General features: G+C 41.5%; 1 protein-coding gene across 3 annotated transcripts in view; it reads left to right on the top strand.

Moving 5' to 3' along the window:
- The window catches only part of LOC127571393 (ubiquitin-like modifier-activating enzyme 1), a 258,873-nt gene extending 242,910 nt beyond the window's left edge, over nucleotides 1–15,963 (top strand). For all 3 annotated transcript variants that reach the window (XM_052017709.1, XM_052017710.1, XM_052017711.1), the window contains exons 24-25: nucleotides 2,895–2,995; nucleotides 12,773–15,963. In XM_052017709.1, coding sequence (XP_051873669.1) covers nucleotides 2,895–2,995; nucleotides 12,773–12,914 — 243 coding nt within the window. In that variant the 3' untranslated portion in view covers nucleotides 12,915–15,963. The remainder of the gene's footprint in view (nucleotides 1–2,894; nucleotides 2,996–12,772) is intronic.
- Nucleotides 15,964–15,982: the final 19 nt, after the last annotated feature.

Genomic DNA, 15,982 nt, shown 5'->3' with positions numbered 1-15,982 from the left:
TTTGAGAAAGAAGTTAAAGCAGATAGAGCCAGTTAATGCACTCCAGTCAAAACTGCTCAACATGAGATTATGTCAATAATTCAAATAACAAACAAAAAATTACCAACATATCACCTCTGTTATACCTCATTTCTGTGGACCCTCGCCCCTACTCTTTCCTTTCCCCCACCCTCCTGACCTGCCCACTACCCACCTCTGGTTCCCTACCTCCTTCCCTTTTTTCCATGGTCTACACTCTTCTCCTATCAGATTCCTTCTTCTTCAGCCCTTTGCCTCTTCCACCCATCACCTCCCAGCTTCTCACATCATTCTCTTTCATCCCCCGCCCCACCCTACCTTCCCCCTCACACCTGGACTCACCTATCACCTGCCAATTTGTGCTCCACCCCCTCTTTCTACCTTTTTATTCTGGCTTCTGCCCTCTTCCTTTCCAGTCCTGATGAAGGGTCTCGACCCAAAACGTCGACTGTCTATTTCCCTCCATAGATGCTGCCTGACCTGCTGAGTTGCTCCAGCATTTTGTGTGTGTTATACCAAAGTATCACCTTCTTCTTCATAAATGTCTAATATTTTCCTCCAATCTTACCCTATAATTGGAAAGCAATGCATCTTGCAAGGCCTCATCAACCCTGAGTAAAGACAGCCACTTACACTTGTTAATGCATCAGGTGTAGTCAAATGATCCAAATGCCATTGAACGAAATTTGACTCCACGTCATATGAGGAGCCTTTAGGAGAAACGATCAAAAGTTTGGTGAAAGTGGTAGATTTTAAGGAATATCTCAAAGGAGGTGGAGGGGTTCAGGGATGGAGTTCCAGAGGGTAGATTGGCAGCTAAAAGCATGGATACTGATGATGGAGGATTGGAAGAGCAGGGACCTCAGAGGGTTGTAGGCTGAAAAACATTCCAAAGATAAGGAAGAGTGCAGAAGCTATTGATAATAATGAAAGTTAAATTTTTAAAGTCTATGATCTTTTGGGAAAGCAACAGGGGCAAAATCCTGACAGACGTTGCTTCTGACATGGCCCAGCACCTTAGATACTTCAGGTTTCAGAAACTGAACTCCCAAAAGGCCTACACAATCCAGAGTCAAGCGAAGGCTGGCAATGCACTCAAAGACTTTATGTTGCTTTGCTGTGTTAAAGGTGCTATAGAAACACAAGATATTATAGCTTCTGTGGATCACAGAGCAGATGCTTATCTCTGTACAATTCAGTGGTGGTAGGCAGTATACTTTAGGCATATGTAAGCATAAAAGGCCAGAAAGGTCAATGACCAAGGCCATGTTTTAAAGTTATTAGAAACATTAAGAAGGAGATGAAGAGAACTTGCTTTATCTAGAGGGTTATGGAGGGGCTGGAACTCTCTACCTTGATGGGAGGTGGAGGCAGAAGCACCACTACTTTCAGCACTTGGATGAGCACTTGAAATCCCATAACCTATAGAGCAATGGACCAAGAAAGTGGAATTAATCTGAATATTTCTTCCTTGCTGGTATGGACATAATGAGTTGAGAGGCATCCTTTTGTCCTGTATGTTCTTATGATTTTGCATCATTTATTAAAAGCTCCTAATAGCATCCAGAAATTATTTTTTCAAAACCCGTATCTCAGAAGTCCAGATGGAAACAGCAGTGTATTAGCTATCAGAGCAATGCAAGGCCATCAGAGAACCTCTTGTGAAGTGATGCCAATCTATCAGTCCCAAACATCTGGGCAAATGGGACTAGTTTAGATAGGTATCTTGGTCAGCATGGATAAATTGGGCCATAGGACGAGTGTTCATGCTATGACTCTGAAATAAAATCAGAAAGGGGCTGAAAATCTTCGGCATATTTGAAGAAAGAAATAGAGTTTGAAGAAAGAATAGAGTTAACATTTCAGGTCGATGTTTACTGGATGTTCACGAGTCTGTTCTTTATGCTCTTCTGGCTCAGGCAAACCTTTCGCAAGGTGGTGTTCACAATGACGTTGCTCTTCACTCACTTCGAGGTGCTCAGTGGGCTGAGGGCATGGGCTTCCTTTCAGCCCTGCATTCACTCCCATGAATGCATCACGCAGCCAAATTCCACATGTGACCTTTCCCTCAGTAATTCAAATGGTTATGAGTCATACAGGGAACCCAGACTGAGGTGCCTCAGTGCAGAACATGAGGCCACTGAATTTTTCAAGCCACTTTATAACCTTAATGCATGGAAAAAGAGGTTACTTTGGAGTAACAACCTGAAAAGGGTCCTTGTGTTCTAACAAAGTAGGTGAATGTCAGCAGATTGCTGTCAGGCCTGGAACTAGCTTTACGTTGCACTGTGGTTACAAGTGTAAACATGCCACTGAGCTTCTGCATCTGAAATGGACCACAGTGCCCTATATAATTGGCAGTGTCTGCCATTAATGGATGAGAGAGGCTTTAAATGATGACAGAATGATTTTAGTGCCTCTGTTTTATCGAAGGAGATAAGCCCTGGAGTCAAGAAAAATACAAAAAAATCTTGAAACTCTTAAAGTGTTTTTTTTTGCATTGGTAAAAGATCTGATTTACAGATCAAAGATTTCTCCTCCTAAGTTACCACAACTGATGAAGTATTAAAGCAGTGTTGAAATACACACATCTGATCTTAAGCCAGGTGTACTGCTTTGAAAAGAGCTGCTCTCCTCTCCCCTTAAGCTTTAATTTAAAAAACTACACAACAAGGAAACTACTCTCTCTTCCCAGAAAACTGAATTGTAATTAACAACATTTGGGATTTTGTACCTTCCCCAAACACAATGCTGCGTTCGAATACATGATGCGTGGTTGGGGAGGGTAGAGGTGTTGGCAAAATCTTCCTTTGTTTCCCCCCTGCCTCCCACTTTGAAGAACAATTTTCTCAACCTGTTGTTTTGCTGTTCCACAGACTGAGCATAATCTGGACGTTACAGTGATCGTTTGTGGGAGCTGCATGGTGTATGCTCATCACATAACGCCGTCGAAACTAAGGGAGCGATTACCGCAGAGGTAAGTACCACTTCCTTCAGTGAGGCACTCCATAACAAGAAAGCCTTGTGTTTATCTAGCGCTTTTCACAATATAAGGATGCCCAAGCCCTTAAAAGCCAATTTTAAAGACTGGGTGGGGAGGAGGATGGGGACAAGTTTTCAAACACACAATTAAAGCAGAGTATTGTTTTATGTTTTGATAGTCTGAGCACTCTGACCCATTCTTTTGAACGTGCAATTCATGTCCACCATCATAAATCTAGAGCTGTTGTGTTTGCATGATATCAAACAAGATTTTTTTTCAAAAATATACTTTATTATAATATACGCAGTAAATGCAACTGGTACACATCTTTCTCTACGTTCATAGAGACATAGAGCTATACAGCACGGAAACAGGCCTTTCGGCCCAACTCGTCCGTGCCAACCAAATAGCCTAACCGAGCAAGTCCCTTTTGCCTCTGTCTGGCCTATATCCCTCTAAATCTTTCCCATCCATGTAACTCTCCAAATGCCTTTTAAATGTCATAATCGTACCTGCCTCTACCACTTCTTTGTTCCATATACTGACTACCCTCTGGGTGAAAAAGTTGCCCATTAGGTCCTTTTTAAATCTTTCCCCTCTCACTTTAAACCTCTGCCGTCTAGTTTTAGACTTCACTACCCTGGAGAAAAGACTTTGGCGATTCACCTTATCTATGCCCCTCATGATTTTATAAACTTCACCCCTCAGCCTCCTGAGCTCTCACGAATAAAGTCCTAGCCTATCCAGTCTCTCCTTGTAACCCAAGCCCTCCGGTCCCAGTAACATCCTCATAAATTCATTGTACCATCAGTTCAATACATTCTCTTACAGTCCATCACCGCCATTCATGTTTCCACCATAAACAATGCCTCCATAAAGCGTTTGAAAGGCCCAGCCCCTCAATGTCAGCGGCACAGGACCCTAGACTGTGGTCATTCGCTTGAGAGCCTTTGTGCTGGCTGCACCGAGCTTCAATGCATCGTCCTAGCGTGGAACATGCCAATTAGCAGCATTTGTTTGTGGACATTCTTCACTTGGAGACCAACAAGTTTCAGGCGGGCCACAGTGCATCTCTTGCTGAGTTGACGACCTTCCAGCAATGGTTGATCTTTTTCTTGAACCAGTTAAGGACTATACAACAGTGTAACTTTCCAAAATCTGTGCAGTATTTCTGACTCACATAGATGTTGTACGTTAGGGGTTATTTCCTCTTATACGTGGCAATATGAGCCATTGATGCATACACAGCAAAATGGTAGATAGTCATCACCAAATGATATCCCTGTTGTTATTCAAAACAAGAGACACAAGAAATTCTGTAGATGCTGGAACCTGGAGCAATACACAATAAGTGCTGGAGGAACTCAGAGGTCAGGCAGCATCTATGGAGGGAAATAAACAGTCGATATTTTGGGCCGAGACCCTTCATCAGAACTTCAAAGCAAATTGGATTTTGAGATGATGATGTGATTGAATATAATTTAGGGCTAATTTTAATTGATCCTATAGGACCAAAGACAATGTGAGTTTTAACCGCCTGTCCAATATTACTCTTCACTGACTGAGCAAAATTGGGTGTGAAGCTAATATTGTATCAAAGCCCATCAGCTTCCTGACATGTAGGATGAGTTAAAATTGCACCTGGGAGCTAAAATTGAACCTGATTTTGCACAGCGCCTGATTAAATTAACACTTAATCGGGTGCTGTGCAAAATCAGCTCCCAGGTTTGGCTGTCCCGTAGTCCTGTAAAGGATCATCAGGATTGGGTCACATTATGCTTGCATTGAATTGGATTCTAGTTGGGTTTTTTTTATTCAAGGGACGTAGGCTTCACAGACTGAGCTAGCATTTAATTGCCCTTGAGAAGGTAGTGATGAGCTGTCTTCTTGAACTGCTGCAGTCCTTGAGGTTTGGGTACACCTACAATGCTGTTAGGGCGGATGTTCCAAGATTTTGACCCAGCTACAGTGAAGGGACGGCGATATATTTCCAAGTCAGGATGGTGTGTGGCTTGGAGGGCAACTTCCAGGTGGTGGTGTTCCAATGTTTTTGCTGCCCTTGTCCTCCTATCTGGTTGAGGTTGTGGGTTTGGAAGATGCTGTCTAAGGTCCCAATGGTACATCAGTGACTATAATTGTAAGACATTTATTGGCTGTAAATTGTATTGACATATTGTGGGGTAATAAGTGGTGCTATATAAAAGCAAATACTTTTTATCTAAGTTAATGATTTTCTTTTGGATTTTTTCAATACACATGATATGATAAGTCTTCAATACAGAACAAGTGTGTTCACTTTCAACTCAATCAATGGTTGGTGGGGAGGCACAGGATTCCAACTGGTTCATGTTTAAAGAAGAGGATAATTAATTCTCTTTGAGGAAAGTCGTCATCTGAAGGGCTATGTGATTACACACAAACATGTTGATCACAGGCTTATGCATCTAATAAATTTTCGTGCATCAAACTGATTGGAATTGCTTTAATAAAGAACCACAGTCTTTGTGGTGGGAGCTCCACTGGGCAAGACACCTTTACAAACAAAATGATGTTCTTGTTTCTGAAGGTTCCCTTGCAATAGAAGTTCACGAGATTATTGGTTACTAACTAGTCTCTGCTTAGGGGAAGGTAATTGCCAGTTCAGTTAAGCTCAGATCTTTGCCCTGAAGCCTCTTTATAACGGAGGAGTTCAGAAAAAGTAAATGATTGTTTTGTTTCTTAATGGTGGAATTAATGGTTCCAAGTATCTAAATAAGGATGTAATAATAATTAGATTATCTCAAGCAAAGAATGAACTTTACTTCCATTTCATTGCTGTGTGGTTTACCCAAAGTTCAGTTAGTCAATCCTTGTTAAATGCACAAACACAGTCCAAGTAAATCTGCGCATTAATTAATGTGCAGTTATATAATAGCATAGTTAATAACTCTACTAGTATAAGAAATACACATTTATCTTCTACCAACCCTGTGACTATTTAAGTCTGCATTTTCATGAACTTAGGAAAGTTTTTAAGTAAAAAAACTTCATAGTAAACTTTGTAAGTTTTAGTTTGTCTGGTGACTATAGAAAAGAGAGATTAGATCAAAGATTTTCTAACTCCCTCTCCCTTCCTGTGAATGTGCAGCACTCTCAAATCTTTTGTGTCTACTCCCCTCCAACCCTTCTAGTGTGAAGACTTCCTTAAACCAGGGAATGAGTGAGTGAGCTGAGGTGCAATAACCTCAGCTGGTGCATTAAGGAGTCTCCCATTTTCACTGCCTGGGATTTTTACTGTTTGTTGTAACTGTTGGAGGTACCTTGCATTTCTGTTCATGTGTGTGGTTTCAAAGGCTGGAGGTTATCCTCTGAGCCAGCAGCTGAAGGATGTAAAGTCTTAGCTGCAGGTTGACGGATGAAGTAAACATCCGCCCGTGGCTATTTCCTCTCTGATACAACTCCAGGACGTTTCCTACAGCTTTAAAAATAAAGCACAGGATCTCTTGATATTATCACATACACCAGACTACAGCAGTACCCTTCTGCAGTGTGCGTGTGTGTGTCTGTGTGCTCAGTAAGACATTTTCCAGTCTTACTGAAGGACAGCAAGATCATTTTCACTGTCTACATGCAATGTCCGCCAACAGGGATCTTCAGGTTAGAGATTCACACTGTCAAGTGTCGGAGGGCCATTAGTAACGTTTGATTCAGGTGCTGCAGTTTTCTATCTGGCTGCTGGTATTCTGAGTTAAGGTTTTATTCAATTGTCAAGCAAATCAATAAGAATGGAATTGAATTGTTTAGATTCTTACGAAGGGTGATTATAAATCAATAATCCACCTCCTAGCTTTCATTTTTATCTCCATTGACTCTAACAGAAATAAAAATCAGAAGCAATGATGAACAACTTAGTGATTCACTATCCCCCATTTTACGCGATCACTCTAAATCTAGGTGACTTCCAAAGAGAGTTATGACCAATTGGTAATTGGTTTATTATTGTCACATGTACCGAGATACAGTGAGAAGCTTTATTTGCATGCTATCCAGAGAGATCATTCCATACATAAGTACATCAAGGTAGTACAAAAGGAAAAACAATAACAGAATGCAAAATATAGTGTTACAGTTATCGAGAAAGTACAGTGCAGGCAGACAAATAAGGTGCAAAGACCATGACGAGATAGATTGAAGATCAAGAGTTCCTTATCATTCACGAGGTCCGTCCAAGAGTCTATAACAGTGGGATAGAAGCTGTCCTTGAGCCTGATATATTAAAATGAGGTGAGATTGGTTTAATTTGCCCAGTGCATGCATATATAGTGCAATCCTAACTGTTAAAGCTTCTCCTCATCTTTCCACTATTATGTTACTTTTTATTGATTAAATAGTAATGATAATGGGGGTCTGGGGAGTCATTTAGTTCAGTTCATGGAAGGGTGTCTGAGTGTGGAGGTAGGAAACATACAAATGAGCTACTATTTTGCAACCATTAGAAGGTGATTGTAATTTAAGAATGGCAGGTTTCCATGGGCTTTTACCATAATAAATGTGGATGGAAATTGACAAAAAAGTATAACAAAACGTAATAACACTAAGTAAGTTGGTAGATAGAAAGTTCACACAAATGGCTCAAATACAAAAGTACATCTGCACGAACCAGGCCAACGAAATTAATTAAATTTGATGGGAATCCTGAACAAACTCTAGTGTCTGGGTTCAGGTGAGCTTCCATCACTCGAATGCAGTTCCAGTAGATGATGAACATAGAACATAAAACAGTACAGCACGGGAACAGGCCCTTCAGCCCACAATGTTGTGCCGACCTTATTAAACAAGTAACTAAATGCCTAACTAAACTAATCCCTTCTGCCTGCACAATGTCCCAATGTCCATATTCCACCATTATCTGCATATTGGTAAATTGGTTTATTATTGTCACATGTACAGTGAAAAACTTTGTTTTGCATGCCATCCATACAGATCATTTCATTACAACAGTGCATTGATGTAGTACAAGGGAAAACAATAACAGAATGCAGAATAAAGTGTTACAGTTACAGAGAATGTGCAGTGCAGGTAGACAATAAGGTGCAAGGCCATAACGAGGTAGATTGTGAGGTCAAGAGTCCATCTTATCGTACCAGGGAACTGTTCAATAGTCTTTTAACAGCGGGATAGAAGCTGTCCTTGAGTCTGGTGGTACGTGCTTTCAGGCTTTTGTATCTTCTCCCCAATGGGAGGAAGAAGAAGAGAGAATGTCCAGGGTGGGTGGGGTCTTTGATTATGTTGGCTGCTTTACTGAGGCAGCAGGAAGTGTAGACAGAGTCCATGGAGGGGAGGCTGGTTTCTGTGATGTGCTGAGCTGTGTCCACAAGCCTCTGTCAGTTTCTTGTGGACTCGGTCAGAGACAAGCCATGATGCATCAGGATAGGATGCTTTCTATGGTGCATTGATAAAAAATGGTGAGTGTCAAAGGGGGCATGCCAAATTTCTTTAGTCTCCTGAGGAAGTAGAGGTGCTAGTGAGCTTTCTTGGCCGTGCCGTCTATGTGGTTGACCAGGGCAGGCTATTGGTGATGTTCACTCCTAGGAACTTGAAGCTCTCAACCTTCTCGACCTCAGCACTCTTGATGTAGACACAAGCATGTTCACTGCCTCCCTTCCTGAAGTCAATGACCAGCTCTTCTGTTTTGTGCCTATCTAAGGGCCTCTTAAATGCCTCTATCGTATCTGCCGCTACCACCACCCCCGGCAGTGCATTCCAGGCTGTGTAAATAAAAATTTGCCCTGTACCTCTCCTTTGAATTTACCCCCCTCACCTTAAGTGCATACCCTCTGGTATGGGACATTTCGACCCTGGGAAAAAGATACTGGCTGTCTATCTATGCTTCTTATAGTCTTATAACTTCTAACAAATCTCCCCTCAGTCTTCAACGCTCCAGAGAAAACAACACAAGTTTGTCCAACCTCTCCTGATAGCACATGGCCTTTAATCCAGCCAGCATCCTCTGCAACCTCTCCAAAGCCTCCACATCCTTCCTATAATGAGGCAACCAGAATTGACTGCAGTACTCCAGATGCAGCCTAATTTTATAAAACTTTTATAAAGCTGCAACATAACTTCCTGACTCTTAAACTCAATGCCTCGACTAATAAATGCAAGCACGCCATATGCCTTCTTTACCACCCTATCAACCTGTGCTGCCCCTTTCAGGGAGCTATGGACTTGGACTCTGTACTCTGGATCCCTCCATACATCATCATTGCCATTAACAGTGTACTGTCCCTTTACATTTGATCGTCCAAAGTGTAACACCTCATGTTTGGCCGGATTAAACTCCACCTGCCATTTCTCCACCCATATCTGCAACTGATCTATATTCTGCTGTATCCTTTGGCAATCTTCTACACTATCCAAAACACCATCAATTTTTGTATTGTCTGCGAACTTACTAACACACCCATCCATGTTTTCATCCGGGTCATTTATATATATCACAAACAGCAGAGGTTCCAGTAACGATCCCTAAGGAACACCACTAGACATAGAACTCCAGCCAGAACAAGTCCCATCGACCACTACCCTGTGTCTTCTATGGACAAGCCAAATCTCAATCCAAACAGCCAATTCACTGTAGATCCATGCAATCTTAATCTTCCAGATGAGCCTACCATGAGGGACTTTGTCAAACACCTTATTAAAGTCCATGTAGACAACATCCACAGCTCTACCTTCATCAAACACCATCAGCACCTCCTCGAAAAATTCAGTCAATTTAGTAAGAAATGACTTCCCCACACAAAGTCATGCTGACTGTCCCTAATTAGGCATGGTTTTCCAAATGACATAATCTGAATCATAGCTGTCTCTTCTTGTAAAACTGGATGGAGTGACACAGTGGCTGGTAGAGCAACTGCTTCAAGCTCCAATGAGCCAGGCTCAATCCTGACCTCGGGTGCTGTCTGTGTGGAGTTTGCACATTCTCCCTGTGACTGTGTGGGTTTCCTCTGGGTGCTCCAGTTTCCTCCCATATCCCAACCATATGCAGAACGATAGGTTAGTTGGCTGCTGGAAATTGCCCGTAGCGTGTAGGTGAGTGGTGAATTTGGGGATGGGGAGGGAGTTAATGGGAATGGTAGTATAAAATGGGATTAGTGTAGGATTAGTATAATTGAGTACTTGATGGTTGGCTCAAACCTAGTGGGCCACTGGAACTATTTCTGTGCTGTATGATTCTATGACTCCATTTCCATTCTCAGTGACATGTTAATCTGTGTCCAATTCATTTAAATTTTTGATTAGGTAACATTTTCTAACAATAATTCCTGTATTTATTAATATACCCCATGTACTACAATAGAGCATAATCAAGCAAAAATTAATATCAAACCAAAAAAAACATATTGGAGCTATGGTGCAGAATCCTGCTGCAGGGTTTTGACCCAAAACGTCAACAATTTCTCTCCTCCCACAGGTGCTGGTTGCTTCAGTTGAGTTCTCAAACAGGTTGTTTGTTGGATCAGGAAGACAAGCTTCCTGGAGAGTTGGAAGGCAGGGGAAGGTTACCCTAAGCCAAGACGGCTTAGAACAAAGCAAGAATTTTAAACTCAACAGAGTGGTGGTCCAAAAGCCAGTGTAGATCGATGAGTGCAGGTGTGACGTGTCATCAGAATGGTGTAGATTAGGATAGAAGCAGCAATATAGTGAGGAAGGTTGTCAAACTATACAGGACATAGATCAGATGGAGATTTGTGTGGAGAAATGGAGTTTAATCTAAACAAGTGTGAGATGGTGCATTTCGAGAGGTCATGTGTAAGAGGAAAATATACAGTAAATGGCAGGACTCTCAGGATCATTGATGTAGAGTGGGATCTTAGGGTGCAAGTCCATAGCTCCCTGAAAGTGGCAACACAAGTGGATAGGGTGGTGAAGAAGGCATACGGCATACTTGCCTTCATTGTTCGGGCATTGAGCATAAAAGTTACCAAGTCATATTGCAGCTGTATAAAACTTGGGTTAGGATGCATTTAGAGTATTGTGTCCAATTCTGGTCGCTGTGTTACGGAAAGAATGTGGAAACTTTGGAGAGGGTGCAGATGAGGGTCACCAGGATGTTGCCTGGATTGGAGAGTATTCGCTACAATGAAAGGTTGGATTGTTTTCGCTGGAGTGTCAGAGGCTGGGAGGCAACCTAATAGAAGCAGATAAAATTATGAGAGGCATAGATAGGGTTGATGGTCAGAGTCTATTTCCCAGGATGGAAATGTCAAATACTAGTGGGCATAGATTCAAGGTGAGAGGGGGAATGTTTTAAGGAGATTTATGAGGCAAGTTTTTTTTACACAGTGAGTGGTGGCTGCCTGGAATGCACTGCCGGGGGAAGTGCTAAAGGCAGATATGAAGAAGCAATTTGACAGACACATGAATAGGTAGGCATTAGAGGAATATAGACTTTATGCAGGCAGATGGGATTAGTTTAGATTCACAACATCTCGACGCAGATATTGAGGACCATAGGGCCTGTTCCTCTGCTGTACCGTTCTGTTCTATGTTCTAATTGTTAAGATGCTGAGTGAACATATTAAGATGAAATTTTTCAGATCCCCTTATGAATGGGAAAAGGTATTCCCTAATACCCTGGCAATCTTCTTCACTATATTAGGTATCTCAGTGAGGTTATCCTTAACCTCTAAACTCCCAGGAATATGACCCAAATTAACATGGTCCTTTAATTTTAAGTAGTTTCCTAGAGAATTGTCTCTATGCTTCCTCCTAGACCAGAATATCCTTTCAAAAGGAAGTCCAAATCAGAACAGGATACTTGGTATCATATAACCAGCAATCTAGGTGTAGATATATACGTCGTCTTGTAATTCTGTGAGTGAGCTTTTAGTTTCCCTTTTAGATTGCATTTCCAACCTGCTATTACGACCCAAGTATAACAGCTCACACTTTGTTGCATTAAAGTGCCATCACTGCTGATGTGATTGTATAAACCTTTGATCCATACACCTCTTGGGCAATGGGTTCATCTGCCACTTGAGCTGATGGGTTCAGAATCAGGTTTACTATCATTGTCTTATATGAAATGAAATTTGTAGTTTTGCGGCAGCAGTACAGTGCAAAGACATAAAAAGCTATCAATTACAAAATAAATAAATAGTGCAAAAAGAAAGGAACAATGAGGTAGTGTTCATGGGTGCATGGCCTGTTCAGAAATCCGATGGCGGAGGGGAAGAAGCTGCTTCTGAATCGTTGAGTGTGGGTCTTCAGGTTCCTGTACCTCATTCCTGATGGTAGTAATGAGAAGAGGGCATGTCCTGGATGGTGAGCGTTCTTAATGATGGATGCAACCTTCTTGAGGTGCTGCCTCATGAAGACGTCCTCGATGGTGGGGAGGGTTGTGCCTGTGATGAAGCTGGTTGAGCCTACAACCCTCTGCAGCCTCTTGTGATCCTGTGCATTGGAGCTTCCATGCCCAGCTGTAATGCAGCCAGTCAGAATGCTCTCAAACTAGTTTGTCAAGAAAAATGCCCCTTAAAGTTCAGGCATGATGAAAAGCCAACGGTGGAAAGTGATTTACCTTGCAAATTCCCTGTCAATTGAAAACACAAAGAAATAATGTACTTCTTTTTAATATGGGTAGCAAGGCTCACTGTTTGATACAAAAGAATTATAATAAGGCAACAAAACTGCTAAGCCAATTATTACGAGCTTCAAATTTAGGTGTGCATGTGCAAATTTTTATGTTCATTCTTTCCTAATAAAAAATCATTGCTTTCAATTCAGAATGTCAGAAATTGTGGCAAAACTCCGGGGAAAGGCGATCGAGGAACATGTAAAGGTCCTAACGTTTGAGATAATCTGCACTCCTGAGAGTGATGAAGATGATGATCTTGAAGTCCCCGCTGTTCACTACTGGATCCGGTGAAACCATGGGATAATGACACCACACGACACACTTTCCCGCTGACACAACAGCTCCCATTCTGCCAAGCCACCGTTACTCTTTGAGTGTTTACTGAACCGCTGTATTCTCAGCAGCACTTCGGTAACGTTACAAATAGGATCATAGAGTCATGGAGTCATACAGCACACAAACGGGTTCTTTGGCTCACCTTCTCCATGCCGACCATCAAGAACCCATCTGTGCTCATCCCATTTACCAGCGTTTGGTCCATGACTTCTATGCATTGGCGATTCAACTGCTAGTCCTTAAATATTGTGAGAGTACTTGCCTCCATCGCCCACTCAGGCACTGTGGTCCAGAGTCCAACCATCCTCTGAGTGAAAAAGCTCTTTATCAGACCCCCTTCTAAATCTCTTGCCCCTCACCTTAAACCTATGCCCTCTAGTTTTAGATACCTCTGCTATGGATAAATGTTTTGTCGTATTTATCTGTGCCCCTTGTTATACCTCCATCAGGTCCATCCCCTGGTTCCTCCACTCCAAGGAAAACAAAGACAACCTATCCAGACTCTCCTCATAACTGTAACACTCCATCCCAGGCAACATGCTGGTGAATCTCCTCTGCACCCTCTCCTGTGCAATCACATCCTTCTTAAAACATGGTGACCATTATACAGTACTGCAGCTGTGGCCTAACCACTGTAATATAACCTCCTGCTCTTACATTCAATGCCCCAGCTATTGAGGGCAAGTATCCCACATACTTTCCTGTATTAAAAAATGCCAGACTTTTTAAACATTGAACTATTACTCCCAAAATATATTCTTGCAGATCCAGCCTCAGCTAATGGTTTAAGTCATTGCTTTCATGTACAAACATTTGAAAGGTAATTGAAACATGACACCAAAGTGCAGACAGTGGACAGAGATTCTGTCTTTCACACTTGCAGCAACCTGCTTTTAAAATTAACCCCAATCAGGATATCTGGGCTGCATTATCCTTTCATCTCAGAATCTGTGTCTGACTCTGACCCAGACTGAGAGGACAAGTATTTCTTCTACATCTGTCATTCTTGTCGGGGTAAAGGTCCTACATGGTATGAGTGGGACAAAGTACAACTCAGTACTGCGATGGGAATGAATCCATTGCACAAAGCTTCCCCTAGCTCAGTAATAATTGGCCTAAGTTGTCAGTCACACTTTTCTAACTCGCCGTCTTCCCTCTCCCCCATCTTGCGTACACAGATGCCATGTTAGTGTGGGATGCCACATTGTTGGAATGTTCTTTCAGTCAGAATGTCAAGGATGAACTTAATCTGGATTTACCTCATACTTAGATACTTCATACATGATGCTAGAATGGGACAGACAGCACATATTCAGCACAGGTACCCAAGGCCTTGTTGTGCACAGATTTCATTGTAAATGTGAATAATTAGAATGTAAAAGATGGCAGACTGAATGGACGAAATGGAATCACAAAAACTTCAGCAACTAGGACTTTATTCTTTGGAACATAAGAGACTGAGGGGTGACTTTATGGAGGTGTATAAAATCGTGAGAGGCATAGATACGGTGAATGCACACAGTCTTTTTCCCAGAGAAAGGGAACCAAAAACTAGTGGGCATAGGTTTAAGGTGAGAGGGGAAAGATTTAAAAGGGACCTGAGGGGCAACTTCTTCACACAGAGGGTGGTGCGTATATGGAATATAGTTGAGGCGGGTGCAATAATGACATTTAACAGATATTTGGATAAATATATGGATAGGAAAGGTTTGGGATACAGACCAAATGGGACTAGCTTAGATGGGCCTTTTGGTTGGCATGGACAAGTTGAGCCAAAGGCCCTGTTTCCGTGTTGTAGTACTCTATGAATCTATAACTCTATAAACTGGGGGAAAATGCCAACCAAAGAGCAATCAAGTACATTCCCGACAGATCTGGAGCTTGAGATTCATGTCAGAATGATTTCATCACTTACCTGATAGATTTTAAAGAGAAATAAATGGACCTATAGAAAGTGTGAACTTAATGTGAAGTGTTAGAAAATGAGAATACTTAAATGTACTTCAAGAATGTAATGGAAATTGTAAAAGTTCTGTCATTATTAATAAATAACTCAAGATTATAATCTTTATTAGCTAGTTTTCACAATTATTGTAGGACACCTTAAATGATATTTTCTCTATTTCTTCCTCATTGACTGCATTCTTTTCCTGGACCTGCTGGCAAACTCCTTTTAATGCTATCCACACAGTGCTGTACTACTGTTCTTCTTCTTCAGGTGATAAGTGTAGCTCTTGGTGAGAGATCCTACATTTCTCTCCATTTATTTCCTATGCATTTGTAGCTTCTCTGATGACTATAGAAGTGATCAGTGATGGAAACACAGTCTGCAACCACTATGTGACCAGACTGGAACCAAGCCTTTAATTTTTAGTCACCTTGTATTGTATGTACATCACCTTTACTGACAGGGAAGGTGATTTTGTGAGCACTGTGCAATTTTGGATATATCCATAAAGTAGTAGACTTTAGGTTTTGAATAGAGATGGCATTACCATGTTATCCATTCAACCCTGCTTCTTGAACAGAGTAGTGACTGACATAATCCCACTGGCACTGATTCAGGTTATGACTGGTTTGCACCCTTTTTAAAATTCCCATCCTCTCAATTCTTATATACGATTCTGTTTAAAAACAATAACTCCCGCACCAACTAGGGTTGCTTGTGTCCTATTGCCTATTTTAAAACAGCAATCTCCATATGCTGAAAGGACCTTTTAATCTTTTATTCAAACCTTATTCTTTAAATACTTACCAACGAGGCTATGGGAACCTACAGTTAATTGAAATAATTGTGTTTAGTAATGTTATAATTGTTTACAAGATGAAAGACAGTTCTGGTTGGCATTGGTTGTGCTTCTGCTTTGAATCAAATTGGAAATCTCAAGTGGAGGAGATGCACCAGAAAATAGTAATGAAGATAAATATCTGTAGAGTGTCATGGAAAGGATTACACAATATTATATATTATCATGCTTTATCTATGCTGGAACTTGACACTCAAATAAACAAGCTGCTGTTAA

The sequence above is a fragment of the Pristis pectinata genome, chromosome 6 (assembly GCF_009764475.1).
Source record: "Pristis pectinata isolate sPriPec2 chromosome 6, sPriPec2.1.pri, whole genome shotgun sequence".
NCBI lineage: Eukaryota > Metazoa > Chordata > Chondrichthyes > Rhinopristiformes > Pristidae > Pristis > Pristis pectinata.
This window is presented reverse-complemented; position numbering and strand designations above follow the sequence as displayed.